Below are 16,153 nucleotides of genomic sequence, written 5' to 3' on the forward strand. Positions count from 1 at the left end.
GTGGGCCAACAAGTAGGTTTCCATAATATATTGGGTAGGGCTTCCTATTCTCTGGTCAGTGTACTTTATAGTTGACCTCTCCACCCTTTCGACTAGGTAAGGAACTTGTCCTCCAGTGTGGGCACTAACACAAGTACCCAATCCCTCGGCTTAAATAGTTTCACTCAAGCGGACCATTTATACTTGTAGATGGTTCCTCTTGCGCCTCGAGAAGGAACTCTTACCTGGTCCCTCTACACAACAGATCATTATGCTTGGCCAAATGTGGAAAATGATTTTCGGCTCCCGGCTCCTGGAGACCCGCATTTACATTTTTCAGAGCCCCTTTTACTGTTAAGTCCCTCAGATGGGCAGCCCCATAGTTGTCCCGGGACTCCTCCAGGTCAGGGATATTGGCTTCAGGGGAGGCTTCCTTGTCATCCTCTCTAGCCGGGGGCCATGGGAAAGTTCTTGGCATCTCCAAGGACGCACCTTACCCCAACCTCTTCCCGGGGCACATGCAAAAGTGTGGCCCTTACCAGGGTCACCAAACAACTTGAGTCCATTCACAGTAACACGGTTCAGTCAACAGAACAGCTGAGGTCCGTCACCAGGACTGTGCAAAAGAGGAGACGTGTCGGCCTACGGAGCGGTCCATTGGTTCTGAGATCATGAGACCATGGGCTGATATATGACCCAGGTTCTGACACCTCCAGCAGGCAATGGTACCAGATGAACCCCTTAAAAGGCTCTGACTCTTGCTGGGTCTTCGTGCGCCCCTCCAACTTGGGCTCCTTCTTTTGGGTATTTTAGAATGGTGACCTCAGGCTTCCTTGATTGCTCAGGGAGTCGTCAACATCCAAAGATCTTTCCACCGGGTCATCTGTATTTTGGAGATCACCTTGGACAACCTAACTTTGTACGGATTTCGGTAGCAAGTTCGGTGCTGGACAGCAGGTCTCAGTTTGCAGCCATTTTTGTACCAGGTGTGTCAAGTTGACCATCTGGGACAGGGTGGGACTTGTCCCTTTGCTAGCACCAGAGGTGCACCCGTGGTGATTCTGCTGCTGTATACTATTGGCCTGGACCAGTTGATTAATTAGCTCCTCCATGCTTCTGGACCTCATATGCAACGCTGTAGCTGCCTTTACCCAGGACAGCCAGTCTTTAAGCTGTATTCACCTGTGCTCTTTGTGACTTCATACCCGCATTCTCCACCAATTGTAGGGTTCAGCCCTCAGGTAGCCGCTTGGATAGAGACATGCGCAGGGTGTTTATATCAAAACAGCATAAGGTTTATTGTCTATCATAAACTTTACAGCCTCAAAACGAAAATATAATTTCTCCAGTACAAGTGAATAACATACACAGTCCTTTCTTCAGGCACAATGAGGCAAGGTAAATGTAGCAGCCTCACCAATCTCTGTGTTCCAGGTAGTAGCAGCTCAAGTAGTATTAAAAGCGTTCACCAAACACCTCTGCTCAGCTCCAGCCCAAACTCCACACTGTTTAGCTAACCCAGCTGCTGTTATTGGGCCTGCAAGCCCCAGGGAGGATTATGGGAATATCCTTATTAATCATAGCCATATTAACCCTCTCAGTAAGAGTATTACTGGTATAAACTTTACATTACCGAGGCCAACCATCTCGGTGACACATATCTACTATCCAGGACCTTACCTCCTGCCTTCTTACATCATGTATCCACTACTCATCTGTATCTAAGCCACCTGCAGCAGACGTTCCTCCCCTGGTATCTCACCTTTAAGCGTCAGCCCGTTTCCGGAGACGCCATCATGGACGTTCTTGCGTACCACGTTCTTCACATCTTCCAGAGCTTGTGGAGCGAGCGGGATGTGGAAGCATGTCCTCTGTAAGACACAGTGAGAGGGGGGCTGACGGATCGCGGGGGAAAGGGGGGGCTGACGGATCGCGGGGGAAAGGGGGGGCTGACGGATCGCGGGGGAAAGGGGGGGCTGACGGATCGCGGGGGAAAGGGGGGGCTGACGGATCGCGGGGGAAAGGGGGGGCTGACGGATCGCGGGGGAAAGGGGGGGGGCTGACGGATCGCGGGGGAAAGGGGGGGGCTGACGGATCGCGGGGGAAAGGGGGGGGCTGACGGATCGCGGGGGAAAGGGGGGGGGCTGACGGATCGCGGGGGAAAGGGGGGGCTGACGGATCGCGGGGGAAAGGGGGGGCTGACGGATCGTGGGGGAAAGGGGGGGCTGACGGATCGCGGGGGAAGTGGGGGCTGACGGATCGCACTGACCCTCCCACCCCTCACTGTCCTCTTGGCCCACCCCCCGCACACTGATCTGCCACCCTCGAACACGGATTTCTTGCCCCCGCATGCCGATCTGCCCGCGGCCCCCGCACGCCAATTTCGTGCCCCCGCACACTTATCTTTCTTCCCACCTCCGCACACTGATCTGCCCGGCCCCCGCACACGGATCTTTCTTCCCACCTCCGCACACCGATCTGCCCGGCCCCCGCACACTGATCTTTGTTCCCACCTCCGCACACCGATCTGCCCGGCCCCCGCACACTGATCTGCCCGGCCCCCGCATCTTTCTTCCCACCTCCGCACACCGATCTGCCTGGCCCCCGCACACCGATCTTTCTTCCCACCTCCGCACACTGATCTTTCTAACCACCTCCGCACACTGATCTGCCCGGCCCCCGCACACGGATCTTTCTTCCCACCTCCGCACACTGATCTGCCCGGCCCCCGCACACCGATCTTTCTTCCCACCTCCGCACACCGATCTTTTTAACCGGGCCCGCACACTGATCTTTCTTCCCACCTCCGCACACTGATCTGCCCGGCCCCCGCACACCGATCTTTCTTCCCACCTCCGCACACTGATCTGCCCGGCCCCCGCACACCGATCTTTCTTCCCACCTCCGCACACTGATCTGCCCGGCCCCCGCACGCGGATCTTTCTTCCCACCTCCGCACACTGATCTGCCCGGCCCCCGCACGCGGATCTTTCTTCCCACCTCCGCACACCGATCTGCCCGGCCCCCGCACACCGATCTTTCTTCCCACCTCCGCACACCGATCTGCCCGGCCCCCGCACACCGATCTTTCTTCCCACCTCCGCACACTGATCTGCCTGGCCCCCGCACACAGATCTTTCTTCCCACCTCCGCACACTGATCTGCCCGGCCCCCGCACACCGATCTTTCTTCCCACCTCCGCACACTGATCTGCCCGGCCCCCGCACACCGATCTTTCTTCCCACCTCCGCACACTGATCTGCCCGGCCCCCGCACACCGATCTTTCTTCCCACCTCCGCACACTGATCTGCCCGGCCCCCGCACGCGAATCTTTCTTCCCACCTCCGCACACTGATCTGCCCGGCCCCCGCACACCGATCTTTCTTCCCACCTCCGCACACCGATCTGCCCGGCCCCCGCACACTGATCTTTCTTCCCACCTCCGCACACCGATCTGCCTGGCCCCCGCACACTGATCTTTCTTCCCACCTCCGCACACTGATCTGCCTGGCCCCCGCACACTGATCTTTCTTCCCACCTCCGCACACTGATCTGCCCGGCCCCCGCACACCGATCTTTCTTCCCACCTCCGCACACTGATCTGCCCGGCCTCCGCACACCGATCTTTCTTCCCACCTCCGCACACTGATCTGCCCGGCCCCCGCACACTGATCTGCCCGGCCTCCGCACACCGATCTTTCTTCCCACCTCCGCACACTGATCTGCCCGGCCCCCGCACGCGAATCTTTCTTCCCACCTCCGCACACTGATCTGCCCGGCCCCCGCACACCGATCTTTCTTCCCACCTCCGCACACTGATCTGCCCGGCCCCCGCACGCGGATCTTTCTTCCCACCTCCGCACACTGATCTGCCCGGCCCCCGCACACGGATCTTTCTTCCCACCTCCGCACACCGATCTGCCCGGCCCCCGCACACTGATCTTTCTTCCCACCTCCGCACACCGATCTGCCTGGCCCCCGCACACCGATCTTTCTTCCCACCTCCGCACACTGATCTGCCCGGCCCCCGCACACTGATCTTTCTTCCCACCTCCGCACACTGATCTGCCCGACCCCCGCACACGGATCTTTCTTCCCACCTCCGCACACTGATCTTTCTTCCCACCTCCGCACACTGATCGGCCCGGCCCCCGCACACTGATCTTTCTTCCCACCTCCGCACACCGATCTGCCTGGCCCCCGCACACTGATCTTTCTTCCCACCTCCGCACACTGATCTGCCCGGCCCCCGCACACTGATCTGCCCGGCCTCCGCACACGGATCTTTCTTCCCACCTCCGCACACTGATCTGCCCGGCCCCCGCACGCCGATCTTTCTTCCCACCTCCGCACACTGATCTGCCCGGCCCCCGCACGCCGATCTTTCTTCCCACCTCCGCACACTGATCTGCCCGGCCCCCGCACGCGGATCTTTCTTCCCACCTCCGCACACTGATCTGCCCGGCCACCGCACACCGATCTTTCTTCCCACCTCCGCACACCGATCTGCCCGGCCCCCGCACGCGGATCTTTCTAACCACCTCCGCACGCTGATCTGCCCGGCCCCCGCACGCGGATCTTTCTTCCCACCTCCGCACGCTGATCTGCCGGGCACCCGCACACGGATCTTTCTTCCCACCTCCGCACACTGAAATGCCCGGCCCCCGCACGCGGATCTTTCTTCCCACCTCCGCACACTGATCTGCCGGGCCCCCGCACACTGATCTTTCTTCCCACCTCCGCACACTGATCTGCCCGGCCCCCGCACACCGATCTTTCTTCCCACCTCCGCACACCGATCTTTCTGCCTGGTCCCCGCACACCGATCTTTCTTCCCACCTCGGCACACCGATCTGCCCGGCCCCCGCACACTGATCTTTCTTCCCACCTCCGCACGCTGATCTGCCCGGCCCCCGCACACCGATCTTTCTTCCCACCTCCGCACGCCGATCTTTCTTCCCACCTCCGCACGCCGATCTTTCTTCCCACCTCCGCACGCCGATCTTTCTTCCCACCTCCGCACGCCGATCTTTCTTCCCACCTCCGCACGCCGATCTTTCTTCCCACCTCCGCACGCCGATCTTTCTTCCCACCTCCGCACGCCGATCTTTCTTCCCACCTCCGCACGCCGATCTTTCTTCCCATCTCCGCACGCCGATCTGCCCGGCCCCCGCACGCTGATCTGCCGGGCCCCCGCACGCGGATCTTTCTTCCCACCCCCGCACACTGATCTTTCTTCCCATCTCCGCACGCTGATCTGCCCGGCCCCCGCACGCTGATCTGCCCGGCCCCCGCACGCTGATCTGCCCGACCCCGCACACGGATCTTTCTTCCCACCTCCGCACGCCGATCTTTCTTCCCACCTCCGCACGCCGATCTTTCTTCCCACCTCCGCACGCCGATCTTTCTTCCCACCTCCGCACGCCGATCTTTCTTCCCACCTCCGCACACTGATCTTTCTTCCCATCTCCGCACGCTGATCTGCCGGGCCCCCGCACACCGATCTTTCTTCCCACCTCCGCACACCGATCTGCCCGGCCCCCGCACGCGGATCTTTCTTCCCACCTCCGCACGCTGATCTGCCCGGCCCCCGCACGCGGATCTTTCTTCCCACCTCCGCACGCTGATCTGCCGGGCACCCGCACACTGATCTTTCTTCCCACCTCCGCACACTGATCTGCCCGGCCCCCGCACGCGGATCTTTCTTCCCACCTCCGCACACTGATCTGCCGGGCCCCCGCACACTGATCTGCCGGGCCCCCGCACGCGGATCTTTCTTCCCACCTCCGCACACTGATCTGCCCGGCCCCCGCACACCGATCTTATTTCCCACCTCCGCACACTGATCTGCCCGGCCCCCGCACACCGATCTTTCTTCCCACCTCCGCACACCGATCTTTCTTCCCACCTCCGCACACCGATCTTTCTTCCCACCTCGGCACACCGATCTGCCCGGCCCCCGCACACTGATCTTTCTTCCCACCTCCGCACACCGATCTGCCTGGCCCCCGCACACTGATCTTTCTTCCCACCTCCGCACACTGATCTGCCCGGCCCCCGCACACCGATCTTTCTTCCCACCTCCGCACACTGATCTGCCCGGCCCCCGCACACCGATCTTTCTTCCCACCTCCGCACACTGATCTGCCCGGCCCCCGCACACCGATCTTTCTTCCCACCTCCGCACACTGATCTGCCCGGCCCCCGCACACCGATCTTTCTTCCCACCTCCGCACACTGATCTGCCCGGCCCCCGCACGCGAATCTTTCTTCCCACCTCCGCACACCGATCTTTTTGCCCGGTCCCGCACACTGATCTTTCTTCCCACCTCCGCACACTGATCTGCCCGGCCCCCGCACACCGATCTTTCTTCCCACCTCCGCACACTGATCTTTCTTCCCACCTCCGCACACTGATCTGCCGGGCCCCCGCACGCGGATCTTTCTTCCCACCTCCGCACACTGATCTGCCCGGCCCCCGCACACGGATCTTTCTTCCCACCTCCGCACACCGATCTGCCCGGCCCCCGCACACTGATCTTTCTTCCCACCTCCGCACACTGATCTGCCTGGCCCCCGCACACGGATCTTTCTTCCCACCTCCGCACACCGATCTGCCTGGCCCCCGCACACCGATCATTCTTCCCACCTCCGCACACTGATCTGCCCGGCCCCCGCACACGGATCTTTCTTCCCACCCCCGCACACTGATCTTTCTTCCCATCTCCGCACGCTGATCTGCCCGGCCCCCGCACGCTGATCTGCCCGGCCCCCGCACGCTGATCTGCCCGGCCCCCGCACGCTGATCTGCCCGACCCCGCACACGGATCTTTCTTCCCACCTCCGCACGCCGATCTTTCTTCCCACCTCCGCACGCCGATCTTTCTTCCCACCTCCGCACACTGATCTTTCTTCCCATCTCCGCACGCTGATCTGCCGGGCCCCCGCACACCGATCTTTCTTCCCACCTCCGCACACCGATCTGCCCGGCCCCCGCACGCGGATCTTTCTTCCCACCTCCGCACGCTGATCTGCCCGGCCCCCGCACGCGGATCTTTCTTCCCACCTCCGCACGCTGATCTGCCGGGCACCCGCACACTGATCTTTCTTCCCACCTCCGCACACTGATCTGCCCGGCCCCCGCACGCGGATCTTTCTTCCCACCTCCGCACACTGATCTGCCGGGCCCCCGCACACTGATCTGCCGGGCCCCCGCACGCGGATCTTTCTTCCCACCTCCGCACACTGATCTGCCCGGCCCCCGCACACCGATCTTTCTTCCCACCTCCGCACACTGATCTGCCCGGCCCCCGCACACCGATCTTTCTTCCCACCTCCGCACACCGATCTTTCTTCCCACCTCCGCACACCGATCTTTCTTCCCACCTCCGCACACCGATCTTTCTTCCCACCTCGGCACACCGATCTGCCCGGCCCCCGCACACTGATCTTTCTTCCCACCTCCGCACACCGATCTGCCTGGCCCCCGCACACTGATCTTTCTTCCCACCTCCGCACACTGATCTGCCCGGCCCCCGCACACCGATCTTTCTTCCCACCTCCGCACACTGATCTGCCCGGCCCCCGCACACCGATCTTTCTTCCCACCTCCGCACACTGATCTGCCCGGCCCCCGCACACCGATCTTTCTTCCCACCTCCGCACACTGATCTGCCCGGCCCCCGCAAACCGATCTTTCTTCCCACCTCCGCACACTGATCTGCCCGGCCCCCGCACGCGAATCTTTCTTCCCACCTCCGCACACCGATCTTTTTGCCCGGTCCCGCACACTGATCTTTCTTCCCACCTCCGCACACTGATCTGCCCGGCCCCCGCACACCGATCTTTCTTCCCACCTCCGCACACTGATCTTTCTTCCCACCTCCGCACACTGATCTGCCTGGTCCCCGCACGCGGATCTTTCTTCCCACCTCCGCACACTGATCTGCCCGGCCCCCGCACACTGATCTTTCTTCCCACCTCCGCACACTGATCTGCCCGGCCCCCGCACACTGATCTGCCCGGCCCCCGCACACTGATCTTTCTTCCCACCTCCGCACACTGATCTGCCCGGCCCCCGCACACCGATCTTTCTTCCCACCTCCGCACACTGATCTGCCGGGCCCCCGCACGCGGATCTTTCTTCCCACCTCCGCACACTGATCTGCCCGGCCCCCGCACACGGATCTTTCTTCCCACCTCCGCACACCGATCTGCCCGGCCCCCGCACACTGATCTTTCTTCCCACCTCCGCACACCGATCTGCCTGGCCCCCGCACACTGATCTTTCTTCCCACCTCCGCACACTGATCTGCCTGGCCCCCGCACACTGATCTTTCTTCCCACCTCCGCACACTGATCTGCCCGGCCCCCGCACACCGATCTTTCTTCCCACCTCCGCACACTGATCTGCCCGGCCCCCGCACACCGATCTTTCTTCCCACCTCCGCACACTGATCTGCCCGGCCCCCGCACGCGAATCTTTCTTCCCACCTCCGCACACTGATCTGCCCGGCACCCGCACACCGATCTTTCTTCCCACCTCCACACACTGATCTGCCCGGCCCCCGCACGCGGATCTTTCTTCCCACCTCCGCACACTGATCTGCCCGGCCCCCGCACACGGATCTTTCTTCCCACCTCCGCACACCGATCTGCCCGGCCCCCGCACACTGATCTTTCTTCCCACCTCCGCACACCGATCTGCCTGGCCCCCGCACACCGATCTTTCTTCCCACCTCCGCACACTGATCTGCCCGGCCCCCGCACACTGATCTTTCTTCCCACCTCCACACACTGATCTGCCCGGCCCCCGCACACTGATCTGCCCGGCCCCCGCACACGGATCTTTCTTCCCACCTCCGCACACCGATCTGCCTGGCCCCCGCACACCGATCATTCTTCCCACCTCCGCACACTGATCTGCCCGGCCCCCGCACACGGATCTTTCTTCCCACCTCCGCACACCGATCTGCCTGGCCCCCGCACACCGATCTGCCCGGCCCCCGCACACCGATCTGCCTGGCCCCCGCACACCGATCTTTCTTCCCACCTCCGCACACTGATCTGCCCGGCCCCCGCACACTGATCTTTCTTCCCACCTCCGCACACTGATCTGCCCGGCCCCCGCACACCGATCTTTCTTCCCACCTCCGCACACCGATCTTTTTGCCCGGTCCCGCACACTGATCTTTCTTCCCACCTCCGCACACTGATCTGCCCGGCCCCCGTACGCGGATCTTTCTTCCCACCTCCGCACACTGATCTGCCCGGCCCCCGCACGCCGATCTTTCTTCCCACCTCCGCACACTGATCTGCCCGGCCCCCGCACGCGGATCTTTCTTCCCACCTCCGCACACTGATCTGCCCGGCCCCCGCACACCGATCTTTCTTCCCACCTCCGCACACTGATCTGCCCGGCCCCCGCACGCGGATCTTTCTTCCCACCTCCGCACACTGATCTGCCCGGCCCCCGCACGCCGATCTTTCTTCCCACCTCCGCACACTGATCTGCCCGGCCCCCGCACGCGGATCTTTCTTCCCACCTCCGCACACTGATCTGCCCGGCCCCCGCACACCGATCTTTCTTCCCACCTCCGCACACTGATCTGCCGGGCCCCCGCACACTGATCTGCCGGGCCCCCGCACGCGGATCTTTCTTCCCACCTCCGCACACTGATCTGCCCGGCCCCCGCACACCGATCTTTCTTCCCACCTCCGCACACCGATCTTTCTTCCCACCTCCGCACACCGATCTTTCTGCCTGGTCCCCGCACACCGATCTATCTGCCCGGCCCCCGCACACTGATCTTTCTTCCCACCTCCGCACGCTGATCTGCCCGGCCCCCGCACGCCGATCTTTCTTCCCACCTCCGCACGCCGATCTTTCTTCCCACCTCCGCACGCCGATCTTTCTTCCCACCTCCGCACGCCGATCTTTCTTCCCACCTCCGCACGCCGATCTTTCTTCCCACCTCCGCACGCCGATCTTTCTTCCCACCTCCGCACGTCGATCTTTCTTCCCACCTCCGCACGCCGATCTTTCTTCCCACCTCCGCACGCCGATCTTTCTTCCCACCTCCGCACGCCGATCTTTCTTCCCATCTCCGCACGCCGATCTGCCCGGCCCCCGCACGCTGATCTGCCGGGCCCCCGCACACGGATCTTTCTTCCCACCCCCGCACACTGATCTTTCTTCCCATCTCCGCACGCTGATCTGCCCGGCCCCCGCACGCTGATCTGCCCGGCCCCCGCACGCTGATCTGCCCAGCCCCCGCACGCTGATCTGCCCGGCCCCCACACGCTGATCTGCCCGACCCCGCACACGGATCTTTCTTCCCACCTCCGCACGCCGATCTTTCTTCCCACCTCCGCACACTGATCTTTCTTCCCATCTCCGCACGCTGATCTGCCGGGCCCCCGCACACCGATCTTTCGTCCCACCTCCGCACGCGGATCTTTCTTCCCACCTCCGCACGCTGATCTGCCCGGCCCCCGCACGCGGATCTTTCTTCCCACCTCCGCACGCTGATCTGCCGGGCACCCGCACACTGATCTTTCTTCCCACCTCCGCACACTGATCTGCCCGGCCCCCGCACGCGGATCTTTCTTCCCACCTCCGCACACTGATCTGCCGGGCCCCCGCACACTGATCTGCCGGGCCCCCGCACGCGGATCTTTCTTCCCACCTCCGCACACTGATCTGCCCGGCCCCCGCACACCGATCTTTCTTCCCACCTCCGCACACCGATCTGCCCGGCCCCCGCACACCGATCTTTCTTCCCACCTCCGCACACCGATCTTTCTTCCCACCTCCGCACACCGATCTTTCTTCCCACCTCCGCACACCGATCTTTCTTCCCACCTCCGCACACCGATCTTTCTGCCTGGTCCCCGCACACTGATCTTTCTTCCCACCTCCGCACACCGATCTGCCCGGCCCCCGCACACCGATCTTTCTTCCCACCTCCGCACACCGATCTTTCTTCCCACCTCCGCACACCGATCTTTCTTCCCACCTCGGCACACCGATCTGCCCGGCCCCCGCACACTGATCTTTCTTCCCACCTCCGCACGCTGATCTGCCCGGCCCCCGCACGCCGATCTTTCTTCCCACCTCAGCACGCCGATCTTTCTTCCCACCTCCGCACGCCGATCTTTCTTCCCACCTCCGCACGCCGATCTTTCTTCCCACCTCCGCACGCCGATCTTTCTTCCCACCTCCGCACGCCGATCTTTCTTCCCACCTCCGCACGCCGATCTTTCTTCCCACCTCCGCACACCGATCTTTCTTCCCATCTCCGCACGCTGATCTGCCCGGCCCCCGCACGCTGATCTGCCGGGCCCCCGCACACGGATCTTTCTTCCCACCCCCGCACACTGATCTTTCTTCCCATCTCCGCACGCTGATCTGCCCGGCCCCCGCACGCTGATCTGCCCGGCCCCCGCACGCTGATCTGCCCGGCCCCCGCACGCTGATCTGCCCGACCCCGCAGACGGATCTTTCTTCCCACCTCCGCACGCCGATCTTTCTTCCCACCTCCGCATGCCGATCTTTCTTCCCACCTCCGCACGCCGATCTTTCTTCCCACCTCCGCACGCCGATCTTTCTTCCCACCTCCGCACGCCGATCTTTCTTCCCATCTCCGCACGCTGATCTGCCGGGCCCCCGCACGCTGATCTGCCGGGCCCCCGCACGCTGATCTGCCGGGCCCCCGCACGCTGATCTGCCGGGCCCCCGCACGCTGATCTGCCGGGCCCCCGCACACGGATCTTTCTTCCCACCTCCGCACGCGTTACCTGGAAGAAGTTCAGCTCGCTGTCGTTCAGGATCCCGTCGTTGTCCAGATCAGAGATTTTGAAGATGCGAGTGAGCACCTTCACACAGGCCGGCTTCAGCTGAGGGTGTAATGGCCGCAGTCAGGAGCGCGGCACCACAGTGCCCGATGTGTGACCCCCCCACCCAAGCCCCATCTATACACCCCCCTAAGTGTTACAACAGACGGCCCCCACCCGCTCCCTGATCGTACACAACACCCGGGGGTACCTCCTTGTCCTCGGGGCAGTACAGGGGGCCGGTGGGGTGCAGCACGGCTTTCTGTGCGTAGTAAAATAACTCCGAGATATTCTTCAGGTTTTTAGCTGAACACTGGGAGAGAAGACACAATCACCCCCATCAGGCATGATCCCAGCAGTGTAACCCCCAACAGATCACCAGGCCTCCTATGTATAGAAGACCACAGCTGAGACCCCCACAGAAGAAAGGGAATTATGGTTCTCAGCGGGACCCCCAGCGAGCCGGCCCGCGAGACCCCCTAATTGAGTGCACTGAAGGCCTCGCCCTCCATCCCCAGGGTCGGCACTGGCCCCTCATCCCCCGGGTCGGCACTGGGCCCACCACCATCTTACCTCCACACAGGTCTCTATCTCCGAGTACTGGTTCATTATAGGGAGGACGGTCTCCATGCTGCTGTAATCCAGCAGGTCGGACTTGTTCCCCACCAGAATGAGGGGGATCCTAACACAGGAGGCAGAAGGTGTTACTGCAGAGTAGGGGTCCCACACACATCCGCTCGGGCCCACAGACCCCACATCACCTGCTGTCCTTGTCCATCCGCTCATTAATCAGAGGGATCCAGTGGTTGGTGACCTACAGCCAAAAACAGATCAGACAAAGCCATAATAAGGGGAGGAGCCAAGAGGAGGAAGTGGGGGGAGGAGCCAAGAGGAGGAAGTGTGGGGGGCCCCCCGAAGAGCCAAGAGGAGGAAGGGAAGCCAAGTAAGGAAATAAGTGTGGGAGGGAACCCCCAAGGAGCCAAGAGAAGGAAGTGGGGGGCGAGGAGCCAAGAGGAGGAAGTGTGGGAGGAGGGGGGGCCGAGGAGCCAAGAGGAGGAAGTGGGGGGGGGGGCCAAGAGGAGGAAGTGTGTGTGGCGTGGGGGGCGAGGAGCCAAGAAAAGGAAGTGGGGGGGGGGGCGAGGAGCCAAGAGGAGGAAGTGGTGGGGGGGGGCGCCAGGGAGCCAAGAGGAAGAAGGGGGGGGGGGGGGTGAGGATCCAAGAGGAAGAAGTGTGGGAGGTCCCTGAGGAGCCAAGAGGAGGGAATGTGGGAGGAGCCAAGAGGAGGAAGGGAGGCCAAGTAAGGAAATAAGTGTGGGAGGGAGCCCCCGAGGAGCCAAGAGAAGGAAATGTGGGAGGGGGGGGCGAGGAGCCAAGAGAAGGAAGTGGGGGGGGGGTGCCCGACGAGCCAAGAGAAGGAAGTGGGGGGAGGGCGCCCGACGAGCCAAGAGAAGGAAGTGGAGCCGAGTAGCCAAGGGGAGACGGAATAGAGAGGAGGCAGAAGAGGGGCCAAGGGGTGGAAGAGGGGCCAAGTAGCCAAGGGGAAGCGGAAAAGAGGAAATGAGAAGTGGAAGGCCGAGGAGCCAAGAGGAGGCAGAAGAAGAGGAGCCAAGAGGAGGCAGAAGAAGAGGAGCCAAGAGGAGGCAGAAGAAGAGGAGCCAAGAGGAGGCAGAAGAAGAGGAGCCAAGAGGAGGCAGAAGAAGAGGAGCCAAGAGGAGGCAGAAGAAGAGGAGCCAAGAGGAGGTAGAAGAAGAGGGGCCAAGAGGAGGCAGAAGAAGAGGAGCCAAGAGGAGGTAGAAGAAGAGGAGCCAAGAGGAGATAGAAGAAGAGGGGCCGAGGAGCCAAGAGGAGGCAGAAAAAGCGAGAGAGGGAGGAGTCAAGAGGCGGAAAAGGGAAGAGGTAGCAGAAAGACAAGGAAGGGAGAGAGAAGAGGCGCGAGGGAGGAGGCAGCTGATGGGCAGGAGTCGGGAAACTCCTCTCACCTTGTCTATGGAGTTCTTGTTGTTGACCGCGTACACTATGCAGATGACGTTCGCCTGCAGAACACGGAGCAGAATATAGGTAAGAACGGGGGGTTACTGAGACGTTGTGGGGGGAGAGGATGGTGCTCCAGATGAGGGTTGTAGTCTTACCCGTGAGATCTCATTATACAGCTGTTCATCCGTCTGCTCCGCCTCTGTGAAGAGAAGACCGGACACATAATAATCTGCAGATAAATATCTCAGGTGCTTGGATTCTGCTCCATCCCATGACCACGGCGAGGCGGCACCAGGGGTGCGATCACTCACCGGAGTAATCCACGATGTGGGTGGGCACCCGCTCGGGGGTCACGTCTCCTGGGATTGTAATCTCCTCAGCGCGAGCAGGAACCTGAAAGAAGATTGCAGATCAGCAGATAATCCCGGAGGGCTCGGGCCTCGTTAATATTGTGTGGCCCCAGAGTCATCACCGGCCCCCACAATCTGATGCACACCCGGCTTGTCCACCCACCACAACCACCAAAATGACAGGGTCAGTGCGACCTCAAGAAAGCCCCTCACCTCCTCCGGAAACTCCTCACTGACCAGCGACATAATGAGCGAGGTCTTCCCCACGCGGGCTGCGAACAAGGCACAAACCACAGGAGTTATAACGGCGCCACAAGTCCGCGGGAGGGCGGCGAGCGGCGCGACAGAGGCCGCGGGAGGGCGGCGAGCGGCGCGACAGAGGCCGCGGGAGGGCGGCGAGCGGCGCGACAGAGGCCGCGGGAGGGCGGCGAGCGGCACAGGCCGCGGGAGGGCGGCGAGCGGCGCGGCACAGGCCGCGGGAGGGCGGCGAGCGGCACAGGCCGCGGGAGGGCGGCGAGCGGCACAGGCCGCGGGAGGGCGGCGAGCGGCACAGTCCGCGGGAGGGCGGCGAGCGGCGCGACACAGGCCGCGGGAGGGCGGCGAGCGGCACAGGCCGCGGGAGGGCGGCGAGCGGCGCGGCACAGTCCGCGGGAGGGCGGCGAGCGGCACAGGCCGCGGGAGGGCGGCGAGCGGCACAGGCCGCGGGAGGGCGGCGATCGGCACAGGCCGCGGGAGGGCGGCGAGCGGCACAGGCCGCGGGAGGGCGGCGAGCGGCGCGGCACAGTCCGCGGGAGGGCGGCGAGCGGCACAGTCCGCGGGAGGGCGGCGAGCGGCACAGGCCGCGGGAGGGCGGCGAGCGGCACAGGCCGCGGGAGGGCGGCGAGCGGCACAGGCCGCGGGAGGGCGGCGAGCGGCACAGGCCGCGGGAGGGCGGCGAGCGGCACAGGCCGCGGGAGGGCGGCGAGCGGCACAGTCCGCGAGGAGGGCGGCGAGCGGCACAGTCCGCGAGGAGGGCGGCGAGCGGCACAGTCCGCGAGGAGGGCGGCGAGCGGCACAGTCCGCGAGGAGGGCGGCGAGCGGCACAGTCCGCGAGGAGGGCGGCGAGCGGCACAGTCCGCGAGGAGGGCGGCGAGCGGCACAGTCCGCGAGGAGGGCGGCAAGCGGCACAGTCCGCGAGGAGGGCGGCGAGCGGCACAGTCCGCGGGAGGGCGGCGAGCGGTGCAGTTCGCGGGAGGGCGGCGAGAATGACAAGTTAAAAGTTAATATACAAACGCTATAATGTACTCATAATATAATTTCATCACACTCTCCTATAATCCGGAGGGGGGGCACACTCTGCTATAATCCGGAGGGGGGGGCGGGCACACTCTGCTATAATCCGGGAGGGGGCGGGCACACTCTGCTATAATCCGGGAGGGGGGGGGGCACACTCTGCTATAATCCGGGAGGGGGGGCACACTCTGCTATAATCCGGGAGGGGGGGGCACACTCTGCTATAATCTGGGGGGGGCACACTCTCCCGTAATCCGGGCTGGGGGGGGGCACACTCTCCCGTAATCCGGGCTGGGGGGGCACACTCTCCCGTAATCCGGGCTGGGGGGGGCACACTCTCCCGTAATCCGGGCTGGGGGGGGGGGCACACTCTCCCGTAATCCGGGCTGGGGGGGGGCACACTCTCCCGTAATCCGGGCTGGGGGGGGGGCACACTCTCCCGTAATCCGGGCTGGGGGGGGCACACTCTCCCGTAATCCGGGCTGGGGGGGGGGGCACACTCTCCCGTAATCCGGGCTGGGGGGGGGGCACACTCTCCCGTAATCCGGGCTGGGGGGGGGGCACACTCTCCCGTAATCTGGGCTGGGGGGGGGCACACTCTCCCGTAATCCGGGCTGGGGGGGGGGGGGCACACTCTCCCGTAATCCGGGCTGGGGGGGGGGGGCACACTCTCCCGTAATCCGGGCTGGGGGGGCACACTCTCCCCGTAATCCGGGCTGGGGGGGCACACTCTCCCGTAATC

General features: G+C 63.3%; 1 protein-coding gene across 3 annotated transcripts in view; it reads right to left on the reverse strand.

Annotated features, from left to right (window-relative positions):
- LOC141245566 (mitochondrial Rho GTPase 1) overlaps positions 1–14,460 on the reverse strand; it is a 39,968-nt gene extending 25,508 nt beyond the window's left edge. For all 3 annotated transcript variants that reach the window (XM_073669075.1, XM_073669074.1, XM_073669073.1), the window contains exons 1-9: positions 14,353–14,460; positions 14,101–14,182; positions 13,945–13,988; positions 13,795–13,848; positions 12,577–12,629; positions 12,389–12,497; positions 12,027–12,128; positions 11,780–11,878; positions 1,742–1,850 (exon numbers count right to left, since the gene is read on the reverse strand). In XM_073669075.1, the coding sequence (XP_073525176.1) occupies positions 1,742–1,850; positions 11,780–11,878; positions 12,027–12,128; positions 12,389–12,497; positions 12,577–12,629; positions 13,795–13,848; positions 13,945–13,988; positions 14,101–14,182; positions 14,353–14,385 (685 nt within the window). In that variant the 5' untranslated portion in view covers positions 14,386–14,460. The remainder of the gene's footprint in view (positions 1–1,741; positions 1,851–11,779; positions 11,879–12,026; positions 12,129–12,388; positions 12,498–12,576; positions 12,630–13,794; positions 13,849–13,944; positions 13,989–14,100; positions 14,183–14,352) is intronic.
- Positions 14,461–16,153: the final 1,693 nt, after the last annotated feature.

The sequence above is a fragment of the Phyllobates terribilis genome, unplaced genomic scaffold, assembly GCF_046119375.1.
Source record: "Phyllobates terribilis strain yellow unplaced genomic scaffold, ASM4611937v1 Scaffold_1900__1_contigs__length_193379, whole genome shotgun sequence".
Lineage (NCBI taxonomy): Eukaryota > Metazoa > Chordata > Amphibia > Anura > Dendrobatidae > Phyllobates > Phyllobates terribilis.